At 43.3% G+C, this 26677-nt stretch overlaps 1 protein-coding gene across 1 annotated transcript; it reads left to right on the forward strand.

Moving 5' to 3' along the window:
• Nucleotides 1-1904: 1904 nt before the first annotated feature.
• Nucleotides 1905-25982, forward strand: lrrc75bb (leucine rich repeat containing 75Bb; the record flags this gene model as incomplete). Its single annotated transcript, XM_080527918.1, has 4 exons — nucleotides 1905-2213; nucleotides 7047-7175; nucleotides 10001-10113; nucleotides 25361-25982. The coding sequence occupies exons 1-4, from the start codon at nucleotides 1911-1913 to the stop codon at nucleotides 25980-25982; spliced, it is 1167 nt and encodes a 388-aa protein (XP_080384044.1). The 5' UTR covers nucleotides 1905-1910.
• Nucleotides 25983-26677: the final 695 nt, after the last annotated feature.

Genomic DNA, 26677 nt, shown 5'->3' on the forward strand with positions numbered 1-26677 from the left:
TAAAGCACTTCTCTGGTCTCCATAAAGCACTTCTCTGGTCTCCATAAAGCACTTCTCTGGTCTCCATAAAGCACTTCTCTGGTCTCCATAAAGCACCTCTCTGGTCACCATAAAGCACCTCTCTTTAATTGTCCCTTAAACAGAGAGGGACAGAAATTGGCACAATGGAGGGCACACAGATAAAACGCACTAACAATAAAACCCAATAGATCCCACCTCTACTATGGTTGGAAAAAAATGATCAAATATACAAACAACATAAAACCACTATGATGCAGTATATTGGCCCTGGGGTAACTAACCAATGAGATAAATGATCTCTTTAACAAATAGACATGCGCTTATCCTCAGTTGGGACTTCTTAGCTAAGCACAGAGAAGATTAACCACATAGAATAAGATGGTTGTTGGAGATCATTTCTAAAAGATTGACTGACATGACTCCAGGGGAGAGAACCTGATTTGCATATGTAATGTGGTGCTGCAGTACAGTACATACCATGTATGTAAATATACATTTCCAATGTAACAAGACAACTAGGGCTTCACATTGGAAATTTGGGGTTTAGTGGGTTGAAGCGGTGAAAGAAGGTGGATGAACTGATGTGGGGGAAGGGAAGGCCAATCAAAGGGCAGGTAAAACAACATTGATTCATTTCTCTTAAAATGCATTGTTGTTGAGATTTTCAACAGTGAATAAAAAAACACTAAGGTGTAAATATTGTACAAGAGTTGGATTTAGCATTTTATGCAAATGTACTCCAATGTCCTGGTATCCTGTGGAACCCAAAATGTCCCATTTTCGTGGAATGCAGTTTTCAAACACCTGAACATACATGGCAGAATCACGTTGTTTGAAGTGTTGTAACATTTACACACTTCTATGCTGTGAACATTACAGGTGGATTGGTTGAGTTTCATAAAATGTATCATCTGTTTCACAGACCTGTGATAGCAGTTCCTTGAAAAGAAGAGAAGAACGAGTATGTAACTCCACAACCTGTAAATATGATTACCAATGGTCAATCTTACTATTTTATGCATACATGCTGGTAGGTATTACTCCTGATGCAGCCTGTGTGTGTGTGTGTGTGTGTGTGTGTGTGTGTGTGTGTGTGTGTGTGTGTGTGTGTGTGTGTGTGTGTGTGTGTGTGTGTGTGTGTGTGTGTGCGTGCGTGCGTGCGTGTGAGTGTGTGTGTGTGTGTGTGTGTGTGTGTGTGTGTGTGTGTGTGTGTGTGTGTTCATTCAGCACTACTACTTTTTTTCACTATACAAATTACATTTTTCAATTTGTTTGGATTACAATAGGTTGAATTAAAAACATAAATCATTTGCAGACAGGTGTGTGAGTGTACATAACTTCACCCATGTATTGAAATAATAGATCATTTGAATTCCTGTGCAGAACATTTTGTCGCATTGGGAGCAGTTCTTCCAAACCAAGTCTTGCGTTAAGCATTTATCAGCGAAAACCAAACTGGCCTTGGAACAGCTACTCTCACGACTATGATTTGGGCAGCGCGCGATCTGATTGGACGCAGAGCGCCAGAGCCTCGTGCGGTGTCGTAGTAATGCACGGTCTGCACGGAGTTCGGTGGAGGCAGTGCGTGTGGACGAATCGGCGAGACAGAGGGTGGTAACTGTTTTGAGTGCATATTTCGAATGGAAAGCTATGTTTTTATTGGAAACGTGATTCTCCGAGTTTAGTAGAATAGATAAAAGAATCACTTATCCACCGATGAGGATATCTTGTCCATTTGTTTGCATACTTTAAAGGTATGATACATCATACATGCATATCAGTACGTTTACTCAATCCAAGTTGTCTAATTATGGTTACATTCTGTCCAACCTGATACATCTTTTTCAACGAGTCGTGGTGACACTGAAACATCATTCTTCTGTGAAGTAATGGGCTCTAGGTTGACCAGACAGAGTAGTCTGGACATAGAAGCCACCTTTTCAAAGAGGAGACGCCAGCGGCATGACAGCTCCGGAGAAGGCGAAAGGAGCGGAGACAGGGGTGGAGACAGGGGTGGCGGGGACTTGTTATTTACATCCCTGATGCTGAAGTCCGACAAGCTCCCGGGGATGCTGCGGAAAACCAACCACAGCCCCTACGTTAGACGGGTGGCATGGATCAGAGAAATACAGAAGCTTCTCCGAGAACAGAAAATGGAACAAGCGGTGGATGTGCTCAAATTACTGAGAAAGGTGTGTTTCCCATTGAATATGAATATGTGGTTAAAACTTAGTTTTATATCTCCTCACAACTCCAAACATGTCAGTCCATCAAGTCATTCTATGAAGCTGTGAAACCTGGTGCTGCTTTCAGTATAGCCACAGGTTGTTAACACGACTAATTGTGGTGGTGGAAAATGTAAGAAAACGTATATAATCCATCGATCGTTTTGGTTGAATTGTACAGGATTAAAAACACTTTTAATTCATCGAGTAAACGCATTTAGAGCTATAGTCATAGAACTGCCAGCCTACTCTCATTCTAACTTTAGAAAATATAGCGAACACATTAAGCACCCTACTACTGTAGTGTTTTTAATTGCATGTTTGTATTTATTGTGGGCGATAGTACTGTATGTAGGCTACCATCAATTCACATCACCCACATCACAGCTACAGTAACAGGTGTGGACATGTTGTTGACTCTTTCCTAGAATACCACTTTTCACACTAGACATCCCCAATGAAGGCAAGGCACTGCAGATTATGTTAAAATGAATAACCATACTTCCATTTCTATGCAAAACCACATGCCTCTCATCAACATTCTTTGAAGCAAAGTGCATAAGCTTTCACTGCTTCCGTCTAGCCCCCTCAAGTTACATTACTGTGAAAACATCACTGTGCCACACTTCCCCTTGTTACAGATTCTAAACCAAACTAACAGCTGGAGTGCAAAGAAGTCTGGCTGTAATTAATGAAGCTGGGCTTTGCCATGTATTTTGGGCCCTTGGGTCACCACTTGGATCTTACAGGAAAGCCCCTTGAAGTTCAGAGAAAAGCGTGTCTGATTACGTAAGAGGACTCACTGTTGGGAAGACTCCCTCCCATCATTTACATACCACAGATGAGATTAACCAGTGAGGTGTACTGTATGTCTGAAGCTGTGGTTTAGTTGGTAGAGCATGATGCTAACAACGCTTAGGTTGTAGGTTCGATTCCCGCTGGGGCTATATATACTGAAAAAGATATGCACTCACTGCAATGTAAGTCATGTAGATACGTGTATGTAGATAGACACTCAAAATCTTATATTTCATTTGCAATTTAACACCTACTGTACTTAACAGAAAATAGTCAAATGTACTGTATTTGATTTACAGCAAATAGTGAAGCTTTTAGAATACTGGTACTGAAATATATTCAGAGATGTTATTGTTTCATTGACTAGTACTGGATAAAATACACTGTAGGCAAAAAAATTTAGGTCACATAGACTGCAGTATTAATTAGGCTGAAGCCTCTGATATCATTCTGGGTGAAAGAAATGTACCCTCCTGGATGAGATGCAAACCATCAACAGGGATGGTTGTGAGCCGAGATGGCGTTCTGTTGCACACATATCCAGATCAGTCAGTCCTCCCCATTCCAAACACAGAACAGTCAGTCCTCCCCATTGCATGCTGTTGTGGGAGCACCCAGAGCATCATTGAGCACCCAGAGCATCATTGACCATAAAGACCATTCATTCATTGGTCAGGTCATGTTGGGGGGCCATTGTCTTACATCAGATACCGTCATACTAGCACGATGCTGCTTCGCCTGACTGACAGTCTGGACGTTGTGCTATCTTGTCATAATACAATGGTTGGAGAGGAGAGAACCCTATCTCATCCCATACTGTTACCACTGAGCCTCACTTCCATAACGGTGGTACATTTAGGAGATCTCCTGGTTTTACTCAGTGAAACGCAAATCCTTTATAGATTAGGAGTTAATCTAGTTAATCTAGTTAGTCACAAGATGGTGTGGAGCATGCCTACTTTTATCACAGGAAGTCATTGCACACAGGAGATGCTTAAAGGAAGCAATAAGAACAGACTCTTATCTCCATCTCGAAGCTGCTTTCTGTGCCATTAAGTTAATTAGTTTGGAGTCTACTGTATGTTGATCAGTAAACAAAGAATCAGCAAATGTGCATTAAGCCTAAAAGCCTACACACATTGAATATGTGTGCTGATGCAAGAAGCAATTCCCCCTGGTGCTATATTATACGTAAGATTACCTTTGAAATTAGAAATAATGCGTCACAATTTTCCACCTCAGCTCTTGTAACAGTGTTGACATGGTTTCGTAGAGTAGAAATTACTCTCAGTTGTTAAAAACCTCCTGTTATCATTACACTGGAAATGCTCATGACAGTGAACTGATTTAGAGTAGCGTACTCACAACAAAGTTTTATATTAAATGTCTGTCAATTGCTACTGTATGTTTCACAACGATTTCTGTTTATCAAAATAGTTATTTGAGCCCTTGCTCTAACTATTTATTAGAGGCTAATATTAAATAAATGTACACTTCCACTCTGTAATACAATTCAACATTGGCTTACTTAGAACACTGCAGAAGTACACTGTACAATTATCATAAGGTATATATTTTTATTGAGCTTTCATTTTCTCATAAATTTGCCATAAAAGGCAAGTGTCAGATGTGAGAAATGTGATATGATTATTTGGTAATGTATAAATATCCACAGATATGTATATATTGAGTCTTTTTTGGATCAGCACCGCTGACACTACTTGGAACAAGTCAGTATCTTGGCTGCAATGAATTTTGTTTAAAAATATGATTTTTTGGATCATCCCACTTTTTCTTTATCCTGTGACAGGAGACGTCTGGACTGAATTTGGAGCATTCTATAATACATTTAATTGGTCCTTAATAAACTAGATGCACTCAAGTGCACTCAATTCTGTCAAGATTTCCATTAGTTGACGAGACAACCTCCAGATTAGATATGCACCTCTAAAGCCTACGAAGGAGTAGGCTTTGTGGAAGGAACTGAAAACAACTTGTATGCAGACGTTTTAGACACACACTGTCACATGAAACATGAAACAGCCGTCACACAGAGGGTGCTGGGAGATGAGAGACGCAATGACATATCAGTTATTCACTCAGATTAACGCAGATATTACCAAAATGTAAATGCTGATAGTTGAACTCAAAGGAAAGTCATACCAACTAGGAGCATGAGGGGTCTGAAGTTCCTCCAATATTATAGGTCTATTTAATTGTCTTTATAAACCACATGTTTTTTGGTTCAAATGAGAATTATTTACAGTACAAACTCCTTTATGCTGCCTTCCTTTCATGATGTGGCTGTGTGTGAATGGAATTTGGGATGTTTCCTTATCATAAAGAGAAAGCTGGAGAATGTCTCGGAGTCATGGAGGGAATCCCTGAGAGCTCCAGAGTAATAAATCAGCTTGAAAGCTGGAGGAGGAGAAAGTGCTGATGGGAGTTTTCCTCAGAGCTTTCACTGTACCCACTCGTCAGTGTTAGGACTGTCAGACTAAAGTGTCTGCTTTACATAGCTCCTATCGCTGCATACAGAGCTCCCAGCCCTCGCCTGTAGGTACCTTCACATCCCATAATGTCATGGCTTTATATAAATATACACATACAGTTGTAAGGCTATTCAAGATACTGTATACAGTACGAGAAGGAGAAGTGTTTTAAAGAATTTAGTTTGGATTTTCTCTTTACTCTGTGAGTTTCAGCCTGTTTGTTCCCTGACTTGCGTGTGTGTGTGTGTGTGTGTGTGTGTGTGTGCGTGTGTGTGTGTGTGTGTGTGTGTGTGTGTGTGTGTGTGTGTGTGTGTGTGTGTGTGTGTGCGTGGGTGCGTGCGTGTGTGTGGTACATGTCATCCTCTTGGTAGGGGAGGTGGATGTAGGTTGCATCATCAGAGATCCTTTGATGTGTCTCAAAGCGTTATGTCTCAAACACTGAGGATGACATCCCCACCACTGGCAGCCCTCCGAGCTTTACCTAAAGTTCCTGCATCTTTTGCCTCCATATATTTACACTGTCACTGCAAATAGCACCAGCCTGCAGACGATACAAGTAACGACAACCTGGAGATGTGTTTTCGTTCCTCCTTTCATTAATCCGGTCTGCACATCAGACATTGTTCTGCATTCGCTTTAGAATTTCCGAGGAAGAGTGTGTGTGGGGGGGGTGTGTGTGTGTGTGTGCATGTGCATGTGTGTGTGGATCTGGGAGGGAACTGCCTTAAGGCACATTGCTACTTTGCTCTCAAGGGGGTCTCCTTAGTTTCTCAGAAGAATATTACTGAAGAAAGTCATTACATTTGAAGGGGTGTGAATAAGCCCCACATTAGTCATCTTGTGTTTTAGCTGATGACATCCTGGTGCTGCACAAGGTTATTGCACAATGATTCAAGTCAGAATATTGTGATTTCGGTCCAATTCGGTGTATTTTTGGCACTAAAACTATTTCCCACATGCCATGACGTATGCTGCAGAAACAAATACAGCTCAGACAGCTACAAAGCTCCGAAGTGTGACGTTGCTAGCCTGTTTGTAAAGTTAGCATCCAGAGTCAAATTCTGTATAACCCTCGAAACCCCTTCAATGTTTTTTTTGTTTAACAACCTTTTGCTACATTTTATTGACAGTTGATCCAAGCTATATCTGGCGTTACTTTCCCAAATAGCTCTGTAAATGATATAATGTCACCAATCAGTGCATCCGTTCTATGAGTATTTTTTTCAAGAAAAGCCAAGAAGCAAAATTGGCTGGCATGGGCCTTTAACCCCAGGACTGTTTTTAAGCCTTTGCTCAGTGTACCCCACTCCTACAGTTAAACTCCCTCAGCTTGAAAAGTGAACATGATGAAAGAATATTTTATACATTGACCCTGAAGCAGCCCATGTAATACCACTTGAATACAGTGATGCATGACAATTTGTTTCAGAGGCTTGAAGTTCATGCTTTTCTTTACAACGATTGAAAAGAAACACCCATTGATTACTCTTGCCTCTCTGTGTTTGCTCAGGACTTGGGACTGCAGGGAACATCTCTCAATGATATTCTCTATAAGAATGCAGCCTTTCTCAACTTGGTGGACCCAATCTCCCATGAACTCCTGCTTAGCTTGGCCAAGGACATGCAGTGTCCAAAGAGGGTAAGCCTTCACAAACTGTCTGTCTGTCTGTCTGTCTGTCTGTCTTGTCTTGTCTTGTCTGTCTTGTCTGTCTGTCTGTCTGTCTTTTCTGTTTGTGTCTGTCTGTCTGTCTGTCTCTTTTGTGTGTGTTTGTTTGTTTCAACCAGCTCACCTATGCTGTTGTCAGGGAACAGTAAACTAGTTCATATGCAGAAAATAGAATGTTTGGGAATCCACAGCTGCAAGGGGTCATTCAAGAGCAACACGACAGTGTCATAGAAATCTGACTAGGCCATTTGGTTTGGTTCCAGACATCTGTTGCCAGTGTCCATCCAGTCTTTGTGATTAGGCCCGCTCCGTCCGATGCCTCCTGGGTTCGCACGTGTTCACTCCTGGGGTGCAGGAGACGTGACGGGCCCGGCTGCCTATTTTTAACCGATGGTCAGAAGTGGGTCACTCACAGTGTTGAGCCATTCCCACAACCGTCAGGAGTAAATACACTCCCTTGTCTACACTTGACAGTTAAATACGACTTTTGTCACCCAAATAGAATGATTGCATGCAATTGTACAGATCTAGACGCACAAAAGTCGCATTGTGTTCTCATTGTAGCCTGATTTTGTTCTGGTCCGACCGACCACCTTGTGATGTGGATGAGCTCCCATTGTATTCCGATTGTATGATATGTATGTTTAATACCAGGTGTGGTATCATGCTAACACAGCCTTGGCTCGTTTAGTAGACCAGTGCCCAGGTAGAAACACAAATGAATGATGAACAAATTAATGAATATATATATATATATATATATATATATATATAGAGAGAGAGAGAGAGAGAGAGAGAGAGAGAGAGAGAGATTTATAACATGAAAAAGCCCTGTAGAAAAGCAAGGTTCTGTAAGGTCTTCAAATGTAAGGTCTTCTTGGGAATTCATGTACTACTCATACGTTTATTTGTGACTCATGCACACAGACTGTTGTTTGTGCTGTTGTCTGTACTTTGGACAATGCTTCGTGTATTAGATTATTGTCAGCTGAAGCCATTCAAACTTAACTACCTTAAAGCTAACATCAGCACATCCCTTTGTAGGCTAGTGTTCAGCAGCTGTCTTTGAAACGAGTGGGAGTTCAGTCACACATTTCTGTCTGCTAGTTTCAGAAACCTCCCCAGTCAGTATCATTAGTGTGAAACGAGGCAACCTTGCAGTAGGAGGCTCTGTGTTGGAGGTTAGGGGGGGGGGGGGGGGGGGTTAGAGGTTAGGTAAGCGAAAAGTTGGCGGGGTGGCCGGGTGTTCTCTGAACTGGCTGATGACTTTTGGCAGGAGTTTGTGTCAAACGTGACATGGATTTCGAGAGCTGTTCCGCTGGACCTGGGTGCTGTCAGCTACTCTCTGCTTCTTCAATCTCAGAAGAACCCCCCCATTTGTCTTTATTGTGCATTTACTGTAAGAACATGCAGCACTGTATACTGACACTCAGGATTCCTGAGTTTGAACATGAATATTGTTTGCTGGAAATTAAATTAATTGCAAGCCTGTTTTATATGTATGTTCTACAAAAAAATATGAACAATGTCCCATTGTTGAGGTTTAAACAATGTTGAGCATATATGACAGCAAATGGTGCAACCGGGAACAAGTCGGCAACCGATCAAATGTTCAGACTTTTATTCTGAAAAATTAGAATAAATTATTCTAGTCAACTAACACAGCTTGCTTTGTGAGCCTGCTTACAATGTAAAGTTATAGTTAACTTAGTGTTATAGCTAACTAAGTAGTAGTGGGGGAATACTCACTGAATCCATTGCATTGCAATATTTTGACTTGATATTTCTTCAAATGAAAGAGTTTACAGATTAAAGGGAAGCCATTTTCCTAAGAACACTTGCATATTCTAAGTCCTTTCCCACTAAGACTTAACATAAATACTGTATTGCTTTCACTGTCGTCCCACTGCCTGGAACAAGAACAGCGGAAGGTTTGAGGGATAAAGCATGTTTGTGTGTCACAGAGTGGGAGTGGGAACCTGGGAATAAACTGCGACAGTTAGGCTAAACACCCTGAGGTAAATTGCCCCTGTCTTTTTTCTCTTTCACTGCATTGCCTCTTTCTTGTTGTTTTGTTGTACCATTAATTAGATTTACCCTGCTCTGCTCAACCCAATCCGTTTAAAGTCTTTGACAGAGAAAGAGAAAAAAATGGAGGGGGAGGAAGGCAGAAAAAAGGCACAGGAGTAGTAGATGGAGCGAGAATGAGGCGAGAGGGAGACTGACAGAGATGCTAAAGCATATTTTATGCAGAAAATGCTTGAGGAAAACATTTACGATGGACAAGGGAGAACAGCCTTGAGCTAATGTGAAAGCAGCCTCTTTCCATTATTTTTGTATAGTGATAAATGAGCGGGACCAGACCATTATAAATAGCCTTAACCTTTGAAGCCATCAAGTCACAAAGAAACCCCCTGACTGCACAGCCCAATGTGAAAATAGCATTAGATGCAAGTAATACAGTAGTCCATTGGAAGATAAACCTTATTTATAACAGTCTTAAAGTGAGACTTCAACAGTGTTGTCAAACTCACTGTTGAAACGTGTTTTGACAAATTTCATAGCACTGCATATTATGGATGAAGTGTAACTGAAATGTCTGTGTATTTCACCTTGGACACCAGATATTGAATAAGTTCACCATAAATTAGTCAAATGAACATTTACTGAGGTGTGCGTGTGTGTGTGTGTGTGTGTGTGTGTGTGTGTGTGTGTGTGTGTGTGTGTGTGTGTGCGTGCGTGCGTGGGTACGTGTGTGTGTGCGTGTGTGTATATGTATGTATGTGTGTATTTTACAGGAAACGGACACCCTGAAGTCCTCTGACAAGATCTGCAGACAGCTGATCTACCACCTGACCCCTCACTCCAAGTGGATGAGACAGAGTGTGCCCAGGAGAAAGACACAGGCCTGGTGAGTGAGTCTGTCTGCCCATCTGTCACTGGCATAGTGATCCCTTTCCGAGACAGGCACTGCCATAACATCATAACAAACAAATACAGATAGAAACTCACATCGGAGCAGTGGATACGCACAGCCTAAAAACCTACTTAAGCCCATGTCTCTGAAGTAGGCTGTGTGTGTGTGTGTGTGTGTGTGTGTGTGTGTGTGTGTGTGTGTGTATGTGTGTGTGTGTGTGTGTGTGTGTGTGTGTGTGTGTGTGTGTGTGTGTGTGTGTGTGTGTGTGTGGTAGATTAGTCACTCTTGACGTTGGGCTAAGGCGCTTTACTCTACAATACCCACTACAATACCTGCAAGGATTTAACTTGTTGGCTAATTATCCATGCTGCCAACCAAGTCTATTCTGTTATTGTCTTCCCTATGCCATTGTGATCCTATACTGTGTGCCTGAATAGTGGTATATTATATCTATGGAATGATGTTCCACATGTCCCACAGTACATGCACTGATTGACAGTTGTCATGGTACTGTAGACCGAGCTCAGGGATGGATTAACAGACCAATCATAATGAATAACAGAGATTTGTTGCAATGAAAACCACCAGACCCAGCTTGGGAGACATTTTCTAAACAATAAACAGAACTGTGGAAATGTTCTCCAACTCTAAACTAATTGACGAGCAGGTGCATTTGAGAGGGAAGTCATTATGAAAAAAAACACTAACGATCTCCATGTGTTTCCCTTTCCCTGAGCAATTAACCTAGTTTGTGAAATGTTTCCTCTGTCGAACATCCTATAGCGCTGTCTCGTTGTTGCAATGTTTCTAAATAAGACTCAACAATAACAAGCCAGGCACTCCCCGTGAGTTCATTAGCCAGCGGTACTCTGGCAGGCTTCTCAGTGCAAACCCTCTGTCGTTGCACAACCTCTCCCCTAACTACCCAGACACCAGGCAGGCAGCCTCACCTCAGTCCTACTGCACTGGAGCCCAGACAACTGGGTTTTCACATTTTAGTGTCCCGGTGAAAAAAACTCTGGTTTATCGTAAGTAATATCCAAGTCTCTCATTGTTCAAAAGTGACTATCATATCTTATGTAGCTAACTACATTACAAGTTAAAAACATGATTTAAAAACAATAAAATAAACAAACTGCTGCAATGTTGTCGTCGAAGACACCCAAACACAGCCTTCTTCGATGACAACACATACAAAGCTCACTGGAGAGGTGCACAAGATTGCACAGAAAGAGAATGTGTGCTGTAAGGCTTACTGCTGTTGCATCGGGGCACCATTCATGATTTTCACTGTGTCACTGAGGCTACGTTCACACTGCAGTGAAATGTGACCCAAATCCGATTTTTTTGCCGACACGCGACTCAGGTCTGATTTATGCATGACCGTGGGAACAGCGCAAGTCACGTGAAATCTGACCTGGGTCGCGTTCAGAGGTGGTATTATATCGGATACATGTCTGATATTTACCAACGCTCCCCCGTCTGAACTGTCAAGTCGCGTTTAATGCGACTTTTACGTCACTCTAGCAGGGTTGCCAGATGGGATTGACAAGTTACAGCCTAACCAGCCCATAACCGCTAAATCCAGTAGCCCATTCGGTGGTAACCTGTCCCATCTGGCAACCCTGCACTATATCTTGCTCATATCTTTACCGGCTTCCGCTGCACAAAAACTTGAAAATGAAACCGGTTGTAACATGTTATCCTATATATGTTATCCTATATATTATATATCATAAATCTAGATATACTTGCAGTATACAGAGTAGACCTGTATCCTACAAAGAGACTTAGATTTAGATTTAGTAATCTAAAAATGTATTAGACCCCTATACTTTTTTTTACTTCTGTAAACAGTGCGCTGCGCGTGACATCCTGACGTCATTGTTATTGTCCTTCTGCGCATGCCGGTCTGTTCAGGGCCGTGGAATGTTCACACGAGTCAATGTAGGTCAAATATAGGTCACATTTTAAAAGTCATGTGAACTGCCAAACAAAAAAAACGGATCTGTGTAAAAATTAGGAATTGAGCATCAAGACCTTCCAGTGTGAACGTAACCTGAGTTACATTTAAGTAGTCACGTTACATAAGGAGATACTCTCTCTAGAATAATCCCTTAATGATGTATGTAGAAAAAACGATTCTTCCCTTCCCTTTTATCCTCTCTCATCCTCTCTCATTCTCTCACACTCCCTCACTCTCTCTTGCTCTCTCTCTTACTCGCTCCCCCTCCATTTCTCCTATGTTAAAATCCTTTTTCTCCCATAGATTTTTTCCCCTTGCCTCCCCCACACGATTTCCCTTGCTTTCCTTTAAGAGTCCATTTTGTTCAACAGTTGCCTCACAGAGGGCACATTGCAGTTCTGCGGATTGAGCTGAGGCTCTGGGGGGAACTTGAGAGAGAGAGAGAGAGAGAGAGAGAGAGAGAGAGAGAGAGAGAGAGAGAGAGAGAGAGAGAGAGAGGATGGGAGGGAGGTAGGGAGGGGGGGGCACTTCCTTTCCTCTTGCCTCTATTTAAATAGATTAGACCTCGAGGTTTGGTTTCTCTCATGCATGCTGTAGAATTAAACAGAATGATACTTTAACATTCCTAGCATTCTTAAAACTGATGGTGAAAGTCTAATTAGATCTTACTGTACATGTGCTCTGTAGCACGCTTTCCAGCGATAGATAAAATCATATTATATTCACATGGAAAAGGTAAACCAATGAAATAGTTTCAGAGCTCATGAATGCATCAGAAGCAGGCCTTTGAGTCAGCTCAGTCATACAGTACATGTAGAGCACTGTGTAAGGTGCAGAGCCATTGTGTCCTGTATTGCCTGCAATCATGTCTCCGGATAGCTCAAAGTTAATTTGATTATTGGCAGTAATAGCACGTTATAGTGGTCCTGAGATTGCTGAGTCCCCCTGAAGAAGTTTGTAATGCTTTTATAATCTGTATTGGATTTCAAATTAATCAACCCCATATTCTTTATTACCCTGAAATTGCTCTTCCAGCACATTTGGAGGAGATTGCACTCATATAGCAGATGCTATTTCATTACTTGTCTTTATTGCAAGGCAATCATTGGTGCCAGTCTTTCTATAACCTGCAGCGCTGTAGGTCTTAATAACAACATCCAATGATGCATCTGCCTCAATAAAACAGGAAGAAGGCTTGCTTGGAGCCAATCAACAGCCCTATTGAGCGGCCAGTATAAGACAACATTCCCAGGGGAGTATTCAAACCAGTCATGCATTGCACAGCATTAGGTGGTTTAAAGAGTTTGAAGTCACAAATATATTTTCTGGGTATAACTTAAACGGTCTTCATGTATACAATTTGTGTTATTGGTTCTCCTCATGCCCAGTCCTGTGTTATTGGTTGTCCTCATCTCCTCATCTCCAGCACCCCTCTCATGTCCCCCAGGGGTCGATTCCTGGTTCGATATTATGTAGTATGCTTCCTTTGAGTCAGATCATCCATAAGTTTAATATTCATTTCCACTGTTATGCGGAAGACACCCAAATTTATGTTACGCCTACTGGTAGTGACACAGACAAATTCACTCATGTTATGGCGTGTCTCTCAGATATTAAATTCTGGATGTCACAAAACTTCCTTCGGCTCAATGACTCCTAATCTGAGGTCCTTTTAATCGGTCCCCGTAAACTGATCTCTAATCTTGGGAACCTGTCCTCCAACATTAAGCACTCTGCCCTCAATCTTCGTGTGGTCTTTGACCCTGAGCTCAGCCAAAAGGCCATCTGCCTTCTCCAGCTCGTTCAAAACTGACAACAAAACAGACAACAAATTCCGAGAGACAAGACCATATCACTCCCATCCTAACAACACTTCACTGGCTACCTGTCTGGTATAGAATTGATTTGAAACTTATTATAATTATTTTTAAAGCCCTAAATGGCCTCGCTCCCACCTCCATCACAGATGTACTCGCACCCTATGAGCCTAGCCGCTGCCTGGGTCCCGAGTGAAGCCAGGTGTTTTCCGCTAGAGCCGCACAGCTGTGGAACTCCCTACCTGAGGAAATTAGGTTATGCAAACTCAGGGCCTTCTTTTAAATCAAATCTTAAAACGTACTTTTACAGGAAGGCTTTTTAATAGTAAATCTGTTGTCTGAATCTGTTGCAAAACTTGTCAATGTTTTTTCAAGTTTTTATTCCCCTCTTATTGCTTTTATTTCACTTGTTTTTATTATACACTGCTTTATCAGGTCATATGGCCTATGTTTTATTATGTTATTGTTGTTTTTATCTTGACTGTGTGTCAAGATAAAATATTTTATCTTGTTATGTAAAGCACTTACTCAATGATAAAGAACCTTATGGACATGACTTGAATGAGTTAGTAGATTATTTACTAAGCTCATTGGTTAATGGTTAGTCATTGTCTGGGTGAGAGATAAGTAAGTAGTCGTTTTGAAAAAGCCAAAGAGACAAAAATAATTCAAAAAGACAAAGTGGAGAGCCCACCTGATTTGAGCAGCAATCATGAAGGCCCTTGCACACCAATGCGTTTTTTACGTGCGTTTTTTACGTCCGTTAAAAAAATAAATTAGAACTCATGTTGTGTCAACCACGCTTGCACACCAATCCGTAATATTCATCCGTCAAAAAAAAAAACGCAACAGGTTCGATTTTCTGCGTTTTTCGCGTCCGTCAAAAGCGTTTTGAGAGTAGTTTTTTTTTTTACTCTGGCCACCGTACGAATGTACACTGAGGTAAACAGTGTTCTGGATCAATTGGATCGCGGTAATTGGTGGCCTTCTTTATGATGTGTGATTCCAGTATTGCTAGCAGCGAATCAAAATGGGCCACCGACATCCTGAGGTAAACCTGGAAACGATCTGGATAATTCCTCAGATCTTTTATTAGCAGGTGAAACTCCACTTGCTGCCGACGAGTTCTGAGGATGGGGTGGATCCAATATTTCCTTTTCCTTTTCCTATTTTCAAGAAGTGAGAGGAGCACAAAATCATCCTCACTGCTTGAAGACTCCATGTTGCGTATTGCGAAAGGGTTAGGAGAGGAGAGGAGAGTAGGAGTGTCAACAGACCCTGAAAGTTCGCAACGTAAAAAAACGCAACAGACTCCGCAACGGACCGGTGTGCAAGGTCTCTGTGCGTAACGTTTTTTTCGGATGACGGATTAAAAAATACGCATGCGTAAACGCACGCATTGGTGTGCAAAGACCTTGAGGAGGCTGACACGAGAGTAGTGCTACATGCCACCCATGCCACCCACCCATGCCACCCACCTCATTATCGCCTGGGGCTGTTTTCATGGTTTGGGCTAGGCCCCTTAGTTCCAGTGAAGGGAAATCTTAATGCTACTGCATACAATGTGATTCTAGAGAATTGAATGCTTCCAACTTTGTGGCAACAGTTTGGGGAAGGCCCTTTCAGTTTCAGCATGACAATATCCCCATACACAAAGTGAGGTCCATAATGACATGGTTTGCCGAGTTTGGTCTGGGAGAACTTGACTGGCCTGCCCACAGAGCTCTGACCGCAACCCCATCGAACACCTTTGAGATGAATTGGAACACCGACTGCGAGCCAGTCCTTCTTGTCCAACATCAGTCCCCGACCTCATTAATGCTCTTGTGGCTGAATGGGAGCAAATCCCTGCAACCATATTCTAAAATCTAGTAGAAAGTCTTCCCAGAAGAGTGGAAGCTGTTATAGCAGCAAAGGTGGGACCAACTCCATATTAATGCCCATGGTTCTGGAATGAGAAGTTCAACAAGCACATAGGGGTGTGATGTTCAGGTGTCACACTGCTTTTGTCCATAATATGTGTGTACCAACAGCTGGGAAAAGACTTCTGCCAGTGCCTACCACCAGCATGCCATGCACTGACAGGATGTGACACAACAAGCAGTTTTTTAAAAATAGGAAAAACAACTGCTGTCACAAAACTTGAGAGGCACTTGGGAGAGTTGACTGGCTTACCGGTAAGTCATTTTGATTTGAGTGGCAACCTGGAGGATTCATTGCCTCGCCAGACAGTACCGGTACATTCTCATTCTGTATGGCCAAAAGAGAAACAAGAAAGCTAAACAGTGTACCACTCTAGACGAGTTGCAGTATGTATTGGCTTCCCCCTCCTCCGACATGCCTGCCTCTCGTCTGCTGCCGACAGAGGATGCATTTAGGCAGCACGTTCTGAGAGCCATGTACCAAACTGCCATTTGGTGCCACAGCCATCACCATCACCAACAGTATGGCAAGCCAGCAGCACCTCAAGAAGTACGAGACCTGACTCATCTGTACTGCAAGGACAAACAGTGTAGTCAGAGGAAGGGGTGTCCTTGTATTGCAGCCAGCTTGCCATGCATTCTGTGCATGTGACCCTCTTGAGTGCCCCAATATAATTCCAGATGAAAGCACAGTTGCATCCTAAATTTTGGGCAAATACCAGTCATCTGTTTTGAGAATCTATTGCCAATATTGAGATATATCAGCAATGTATCTTCAAGAACATCTTTGAATTAAATGTATAGCGTTTTTTTTTGTTAAGATATGTTTCGTGTCCATCTCTTAACACATTTACACCAGTAGGACCCCATGGTATTTTTACTGTGCAGTGTTGGTGGCACAGTAAAAGGTGGCACAGGTCTATTAGGGGCACTAGAGGGTTAACTGAATAGTCAAACAACTTGCTTTTATGAGAATATCATAGTTTCTAGTACATGTACGGTAAATTACATTATCTGGTGATTGTTGTCATTATTCTTTTTTTATTACAGTCATATACTATGTTTCATATTTGTAATTATCGATTAACTTTCCGCCTATATTGTATGTATGTTTAAGGGTATGTATTTTCTTATTTGACTCTATGCATCAACTGCCTTTGGACATACAGTCCAGATTTGGTGTGTTTCTGATCATTATTTCCAGAACTTGAGGTGAATGTTGATATACAGGCTGCTGGTGTTTTATCTGTCTGTCAGTCTTTTGGCAGACCTGTCTTATCAGCTGTGGCCGTTGGTGTGAATATCCCCGCTCTCCCATCTGCCTGCCACACATGACATATGACCCAGGCCAGATTCAGACTAGTGTCACTGTCAGACGATTAGGTTACCTACCTGTACAGTACTAAGCACATGACATTTGTAACCAGGTTCATCCGTGCTATCCACACACACACACACACACACTCGTCACACACACTGGTTATGTGGGATTACAGATTTACTCTACGGCAGATGGAGAAGCTGCTTAGGTTTCAGTCAACTCAGCAGTCGCCTCGTTTGATTAGTTGGCAATTTTACACTGATCCAAAGGTGTGAGATGAGTTTATGCAGAATGAAAAAAGATGCCAAGAGTACTGCATATCCCATGCAACACACTCCGACGTTGGTGTCACATTCCGTTTTTTGGCCTTGTCCTGCATTTGAAGTCACTCACGGTAGTATCATTTCCACTAGGCCAGATTTTCGAAGTTTGCACGTGCAACTTACTTACTTACTTTGTGACTTGACATTACTTGAGTGTAGGTTACTACGTGCCCACAGCTGAAGGGTACAACAACATCCTGTATCCCCTAGCACCCTGGACTGTGCTATCACCACCACCACTACTTGTGTGCACTACCTCTCTGCTCAGTGAGATAGTAGAATAGAAATGGAACCCTCACTGAAGCACTTTCCCCCTCATGTATTTATTTACATGCATCAGGCTGGCTGACCCTAGCATCAGCTGTTTACACGTGTTGACCTATTTCCAGACAAGCATGTCATCCCTTGAGGTGTTTTTCCAGAAAGGTCACAACAGTTCTGACTCATCTCTCCTGACCCTGTAGTAACCTTAAATAATGCTCAAGGTGGGCAGAGGGAACAAGCAAGCAAGAAATAAACGTGCTTTGGAAGAATAGAATGGTAAAAATAGTTCCTCCAGTGCTCCTTTAGACATTGACCTCTTACCCAACCAGAGTGCTTTACTGTACATACAAATACAAAGGAGTAACAGAAAAATATGAAATAAAGAAAATATGATAAGAATGAAATAAAATAAGACTCAAATAAAACTAAATAAGAATGAATAAGTATGCTTAAATTAAAGTATGCTTATTAAAAAGCGATGCTATGTATCTGTTAACACGGCCTAGTTTTTTCCAATCTTACCCTTTTGATCTCATAGGTTAAGTAGTCTGTTCTTTTACTTGTATACTTTAGTTAATCCAATAAATCTCTTTTCTGTCCGACCTCTACCTTGAAAAGAGACGTAGGGACTCGATGGTCGTTATCCATAATTAATGACACACCTCCCTGTGAACTGACCATCTCAGAGGACGAGGAGGGCATGCAGTGTCCATTACTGTACACTGAGAACTACAGTACAGTCACTTCATAATTCGTAATAGAGTTATAGTATTATGATATTGGTTGATACCTCATCATAGTTAGTTATTGTTGTAATATCATGTAGCTGGTATTGCACTACAGTAATGACATTCTGAATATCGCTTCTTTTTGTCACATGATATCCTCGTGTCGTTCCCCCATGCGTGTCTATTTCTGGTTGGTTTACTAAAATTAAACCCTCAAAGAAAGTCTGTCTGACTCTGGTATCACAACCCCATACCCCCGCCCTGCATAGACTTTGATATTTCTCTGTGGGGATCTCTCTCTAAAAGCTTTTATTGATCTGATATGAGCACTTAGAGCTTTTGATTTGAGGTCTGAGGTGAAATGAAACATGTTGAATGGGTTTAACAGGAGCGATGGAGGAAAAAAGAGAGAAAACCTGACGGTTAAATCAAAAGAGCATTTTTGTTCCTGACAATCTGTGTTTCTTAACTTTGAACTTTTGAATGGAGTAAATACTCATTGCTCCCAACTACAGTACCGTCAAGCACCCTTAGGAGCGCTGCATTTTAATCTTGGTTTCATAACTGTGCCTTGACATCCTGTACAGTGCCATAGCAGACGGAGGCGCAGTCTCATGATACACTTATGTAACGCAAACCGCTTATCGTGTATTCTGCTGCAGTATTTTTGTCTCCCAAGAATCCAGTTTGTCAGATCTAATCAAATCATCGCTGAGTTGATGCATTCGAATCACATGTACAGTAGGGACATACATGCATAATGTATACACACACACACACACACACTGATTTACACACTCTACGCACACCGCAAACAGAGACTGTTTATTGGAATTACAGTGATGCATTCTCTTGCTTTGGTTGGAAGCTGAAAACATACTGTTGTTCATACACCTGGAGAACTGCAGACACACACATTATTTAAACGATTCCCAATGTGAACAGATAGGAACAGATATGGTCATATTAGACATGGGTTTGGTGCATTCCATGATGTACTGAAGCATTGTGTTTTTGTCTCATATTGTGTGCTTTGGCTTCATATTGTTGAAATGTTAAGCCTTATGTTGTGTTGCTTGGCAGTCCAAAGCATTGTTCTTCAGTTCATTGTTTTGCCTTGCTGTGGGTTACATGTGCTCCTTCTTGTTGTGTTGCATTGCGCTGTGTTGCATTATGTTGTGTTGCATTGCTTCGCGGTGCATTACATTGCGTGGGTTCTCACACACAGTGTGAGTCGGGTGTGATTCCCTAATGTGGCGTCGTCTTGTGTTACTTTGTGTTGTGTTCCGTGTGTTCCGTCAGGTTGAACATGTTGAGTCTGGTGTACCAAGTTGGGCTGAGCTGAGCTGCCACTCCTGCCTGTGTTAGGGGAACCTTGTGGGGCGCTGATGTCAGGAGAGCCCAGGAGGGTTAGCTGACGGGGGGGGGGGGTTAGTGGAGGGAGGCACTGGCACCGTTACAGTCTGCTGCCCTCCATGCACCCCTGAGCCCTGGCTGCCCTTCTCAAGGCTAATTAAAGCACCCAGGCACACCCCTGTGGAGAGGCATGGTGGGCTCTAATGGAGCTGGGTCAAGGAGGGTTGGAATTAGAAGTAGATGGGTGAGTTGAGGGTGCGTTGTTGTTGTTGTTGTTGTTGTTGTTGTTTGCAGTGGCAGTGGCGATGTGTGTGTGTGTGTGTGTGTGTGTGTGTGTGCCTGTTGTTCATGGTTGCTTGGATCAACTTTGTTTCGTCTGATGTTTGCCTCCTAGGCTCTGATTCATGTCAGACGAGACACATTTGTGCTGCAGGCCTAGCAAGCTGCAGTACAGTAGTAAAAGTGTGTTACACTATACGTACACTGTATACTTCAGCTCGAGGGTCATTAAATGTTCTACCTCTGAAGCCCCTGAACCTGCACTCCATCTTACCAGCATCCCCCAGGCTAGTCTATAGACATAAGCAGACTAGGAGAAAGAAGGGGTGGAACACAACAGTGAGAGAATTCCTTTCCTCCCTTGCCCTCCTGAGATAGATGAGTGGACCCCCCCTGGTTCTCACAAGGCTCAGACAGACCATCCAGCGTCATGTATTATACAGCTGCCCTGTGGCAAAACAGCTCTGATCGATATTGGGAATAAACAAGTCAGGACCAAAGCCTTGATGAAGCAGACATCGATCAGTCGGATCCCCCCCCCCGCCCACCCCTTCTCCCCCATCCAATGTTTCTCATGTGCCTTTATTTCATTCGGTTGAAATGAGTCAAGTCTATCTTTGCACGCTCAGCGTGTGTAGCCAGGCGGGCAGAAATTTGAATGTGCATTACCCAAGCCAGGGCAGGCTCTTTCCTTCCAGGGAGACTTACAGATTGCGTATATTTCTGGTCGAGCACCTTTCCTGAGCGTGTTGCTGAAGTGTCCTACTAAATGACTGAGCACACGTTTCTGTTAGTCCCCATTCCTCCTCACCACAACCACTGTATCTATCTACACCAGCGGAGGCTGGTGGAGGTAGAAACTGGAGGACAGGTCATTGTAATGAATGCAATGGAATGAGGAATTCATTGCACTGAGCCTGTCCTGTCCGATTTCTGCCTCCACCACCTGATCTACACTTATCTCAACTTAATTGTGATACAGGACCAACCCACCATTTACAGCAGATGTTTCAAATGCATGGTAAAATGGACAGAAGGAATGAAGTGAAGTTCCTCTGTAACACTCCCTCTGCTCCACCCACTCCGTCCTCCCCCCTGCTGTATGACTGATTCATGAGGGTAAATGAAGGGGAATGTGTATTCTACTACGTGGGTGGACAGATTACAAGTTTCTCTCACCATTTGCTTTTATCACTCACCCACCCCCTGGAATATTTAGGTGTTATGTGCCTTGTAAAATGGAACCACATTTCCATCTAAAATAGGACTTTGTAGTGGCAGGATATGACAGCTAGTTTTTCAACATTTTTTTTTTTACTTTTATTGTTCTGAGAGGACAGTCCCCTAACCTGGCTGAACTAAAGGAGAATAATGGGACAGAGAGAGGAGGGCGATGTTGATAATAATAATCACTTTGATTTGTATAGCACTATTCCTGCAAACATTGCAGCTCAAAGTGCTTGATAACCACTTACCTGCTGTACGCCAGGAGGGCAGTTAGACTGACCATAGACATTAGCTTCACTGGGCTCTAAAAAGATACTGACAAACCATAGGAGTGAGGGAGAGATTAAAGGAGAGGAAGAAAAGGGGTGAAGGTGAAGAAATCAATGGGTCTGCTACTGAAGTCTTTCCTGGATTAGCTATTACCTCTACCACAGCCAAGAAGGGTCGTTTTAGATGGAAAGGAGTGACCAGGGGGTAACCTTACCAGAGTAGGTAAACACACATAGATAAACTGTACAGTGCAAAAATGTACAGTAACTATTCACATAATACACATGTTAACACATGATTAGGAGTAGGGGAAACTCCATTTCAAACCCCTTTGTGTGGAGATTGCCTGGAAACTCTGGCTGAAACATGAGTTGACATCATGTTGTCTGTGCTGTCTTGACTGTTATTACAGATTGTCTGGCCCTCTGTTGATCTCTGTATTTGTCGAGGCAGGTCTTGAAATGGATGTTACCATAAGTTAGCCAGCGTGATCTCAACCCAGATGATAATTCACCCACGCCCTTGTCCTCACCCGTTTCTCAGAACAGAGTGTTTCATAAGACTGTTAAAGGGTAATAAAGCAAGCGTTATATTTAACATCACATCTGCCTTTTTGACCTCCCATCTTGGCATCTTACACTTGTGTTTTATTTTGTACCACAGGTTTTACAACCGTAGTTCTCCACAGAGTAGGTAACCATTGATTTATTTTATGAGTGCGAGGGGCCATGTTCAACCATATAAAAAAAACTGGTAACATGTATCCCATAGGAGAGACAGGATATGAGAAGCAATTAGACAGACCAGCTAACCCCACATTAAGGCAGCCAATAGTATTACACTGGGGAGTCTATTCTCATTTTGGTTCCTGTGCTGGTGTATCAATTCCCCCCTGATGAAGTCAATACATGGATTTCCCTGTCGTTAGTTGTTAAATGAGACCTGCCACAGGGGAATCTCACTGTTTATTGAAATGCATCTGGATTATGCGAACATAATTTAGCGTCCTTTGAAAACATTGTTTTGTTTGTGTAGAAACCGCTGGTCCAAGAGGAATTAGACTGCTGCAGCCTACGAGCAGGGCAAGCAAATTAGAAGGCGAGAGCGAGATAAGACATGTTGTTGCATTATCATTTGATGCTAATGGACAGTGGCGTACGCTGTGATGATAGAAAGGCTAGTTCTGCCTGAGTCTGTGATGATAGAAAGGCTAGTTCTGCCTGAGTCTGTGATGATAGAAAGGCTAGTTCTGCCTGAGTCTGTGATGATAGAAACTGAAAGGCTAGTTCTGCCTGAGTCTGTGCCCATCCCCGCAGACCCGTGGGTGGCGTTATGCCCACCTTGCTGGGAGGCAGCGGGTTTGGACGGTAGTCTGATCTCGTCTTTGTTCCGTCTCATTAAAATCATATTACAGACGACCCCCCCCCCCCCCCACGCCAATCCCCCCACCCCGTTCAAACTGAAAGAGGCTCTCGCTGCACCAGGAGCCCTCCTCCAACACACACACACACACACGCACGCACACACACAGAGAGAGAGAGAGAGAGAGAGTGAGAGAGGGGCAGGGGGGGAGAGAGAGAGAAATGAGAAACAGACTGCTCCAGCAGGAAGGACCTGGGGAAATACCCATATTCACTGAGCCCTGCCAAAGACAGACCAACACAAAACAAAAGTTGATGCATGCTCAGGAGGTGTAAATCCTGCAGTTCTTTGCACAAACTGAACCCCTTGAAGGTATTCTGCTGAGGAGAGGCAGAAGGAGAGTGTGTGTGTGTGTGTGTGTGTGTGTGTGTGTGTGTTTCCCAGGCATTAGAGGGGAGAGTGAAGGGGACGACCGCTGGTCAATGAGGTTTGTTGCCAAAGAGGGGGCGGGTATTGGAGGATTACGCTTCTCCGTGTTTTCTATGTTTAAAATCGGCCTTGACATTCTAATCCTCAAGGATTAATAGGGAGTACAGTAGGCTAGCTAGATTTACAGGGTGTATAAGAGCAAACCACATCATATCCACCGCCAAAAAACAAGAAGTAGAGCAGCTACGGTATTATGGTATTATTATTATTCTAGGGACGGAGGGTGGGTGGGTGGGTGGCTGAGCGATGGATGGAGAGATAGAGAGAGAAAAGGGGGGGAGGAGGAAAGAGAGAGAGGGAGCTGAATTATAGCCCACTCGAGGAATCAATAACTCACAAATCTCAGCTCCGGTTGGCTGCGGGCCTTTTGCTGGCCGCTCCAGAGCAGAGAGGATGACAGATGTGAGGACTACAGGCAGCCTGTTTATGAGGCTCCCATATACACACACACACACACACACAAACACACACACACACACACACACACACACACAGTCCAGGAGCAGGAGGAGAGATAGGGCCAACCTCACTGTCACTGAGTAGAGAGGGACACACCGTAGGCTAAATGTGTACAGTACGCGACTGTGCTGTGCTTGTACAGTGCAGTACATCCTTCCCCAGTGATCTGCCCGCTGTAGTCGTGCATGTACTGAAAATGAAATCTCCATGTCCTCCTCTTGTCAGTATGGTTTCGTGAGCTTAGAATGATAAGGTTCTATCTCCGTTTAGGGTAGTTCAGAGATATTGAACTAGAGTTTTTACATTCCATTATGTTTTGTGAGATGGAACCTTTGTATTTTATGAATTACTAACTCAAAAATGTCAACATTTAAAAAATAACACCACACAGGCATTAAGAAACACCTAATGGATCAGATTACGTATATAAAGAACTCAATTTTGACAAAAATGGAGATAGAACCTTATAATTCTAACATCACAGTTTGTTCTCAGGCCACCGTACCTCCCTCCCTGAAAGCCTCCTGCCACACCGTGACACCCCGCTGGAGGCTAGAGCAAGTGGGATCAACTGAGGACCCAAATCGACATGGAGGATTCTGCCATGACATACAGTCACAATCTTAGTGTCTTTGCTCTCGACTCTAGAGCCACCTCCTCATGGCTGCCTCATAGCTTTTCAAAATGAATATTTAATGACCCTGGCAGGCAGAGGGGGTTTGTTTTGGATCGCTCGGTGACTGTTTTCTGCACAGTCTCAGACGCAGTGAGGGATGTGAAGCTGTGTGGTGACAGGGTGAAAGGTTTGCTAGATTACTAAAATCCATTAGGTAGCTCAAGTTGGTTAGTTGGTTGGTTGTTTCTATGACCAGTTCAGTCATTTGGACTTGATTTGATGCCGATCCGTTTGTCCTCTCTAGGCCATTACCAAAGAACCAGAAATCCTGCCGTATTTGTATTGTTCTATGTTGGGATTGAGTATGTAAATGAGAACAATGCCAGTTGAACACCTCTCTCTGCAAACTGACTGCTCTGTGTTAAATGAGTGATACAGCCAATATCGGCTGTGCCCTGTGGAGAGAGGGATATTTGTCTTTTAGATGCACAGTTGGGCTGTAAGGGGGAGACTGAAACACATTTACACAAAAAGCAAGTAAAGTAAGATTTCCCCAACACAAAAATCTAATTTATCGATCTACTGTTGTTATGGCCTGGATACAACTGTGCTTTGTTAAACAACGTCCACAGTCCCCCATAACAGGGCCCTGAGGATCAATAAACACAGGCTCGTTAAGTTAAGATCATTTGTCTTTACACACTCGCGGATACCTAACTGCAAATACAGAATGGTCAGCTTTAAATGACTAATGTGGTCCAGAGAACCAACACAAACCATGGAAACAAAGTTGGATATGAAAACCTAATCTCTGTTTCTTTCGTTCTTTTTTCTCCCCACAGTCTCAAAACCACACTGAAGAAGAAGCTGTCCAACGACGTGGTCAACCTGTCAGGAATCCCCCTGTCAGGCCGAGACGTCCACAGGGTGGCCTACTATCTCCAGAGTAACGGCGAATCTGTGTCGGCCGTGGACCTGAGCTTCACTGAGCTGCAGGACGAGAGTCTGCGTCTGCTGCTGCCCTTCCTGGGCTCCCTACCAAAACTGACCACCCTGGCGCTCAACGGGAACCGCCTGACGGTGGGCGTCCTGAAGGACCTGACAGAGGTGGTGAAGGACCCCAGGAAGTTTCCCTGCCTGGCCTGGGTGGACCTGGGCAACAACATGGACATCTTCACCGTGCCACAGCCCCTCCTGGTGGCCCTGAGGCGCCGCTTCGGCCTGCGGAGCAGCCTGCCCACCATCTACGAGTACAATGAGGTGCAGGTCTACAACAGCTACACCCTGGAGACCTCCATCGAGGAGCCCAGCATGAACGAGGAAGGAGAGGGGGAGGACAGGGATGGGGACGAAGCGGACGAGGAGGAGGAGGAGGAAGAGGAGGATAAGCTGGAGCTGGAGGCGTGGGGCATGGGGGAGAAGGGCATGTCTAAGAATGTACCACTGCACTACTGCAAGAGGTGATTGCTTCGGTGATTGAGAGGCCTCGTCTGATGAATCTGGCAACACCCTAGGTGTTGTGATTTGGCAACCCTTTGTTAACCTACTCTGTATCCTCCCCTTGCCCTGAGTCCTGCCCCCTGTGTCAGCATGTGTCATCATGGCAGAAAATGCTCGGGGTAAACAAATGACCTGACCCTCAAAGTCAAACTCATAAAAAAAAAAAACTAGCCATAATGCCCTGTTTCGTTGTGTGTCACTTTGTATGACTCGACTGCAGAGAGACTTCAAACACGGCTTTGGGAGAAATGAACAGCTGAGAGAAATCCGACAGCTCTTCCGTTGGTGCAGAGACAATAATGACGCTGCGACAATGCCGCTGTGTCATCCTTTAGATCTCATCCTGTAATGAGCAGAAACAATGTGAGACGAGAGGAAGAAAAGATATCCGGTTTCACCCGACTGGTTTGACTTTTCTACATGTTATCATTAAGTATGGGTGCTACAGTTTGACTGTTTCTATGTTCTAATGAGAAGTACCACTGTATAGCAAATGCAGACAGGATGACACAGCAGGAAGGGGGTTGTTTGCATTAATATGCTGCTGTGTTTTATTGCACACACACACACACACACACACACAAAATGTTACTAAACGCTTATTCCAGAGCAGATGGTTTTAATTACATTCGCTATATCTCATTTATCCTGAGTGAGTT

This window comes from Nansenia antarctica (assembly GCF_963989245.1).
Source record: "Nansenia antarctica genome assembly, chromosome: 4".
In the NCBI taxonomy this organism is placed as follows: Eukaryota; Metazoa; Chordata; class Actinopteri; order Argentiniformes; family Microstomatidae; genus Nansenia; species Nansenia antarctica.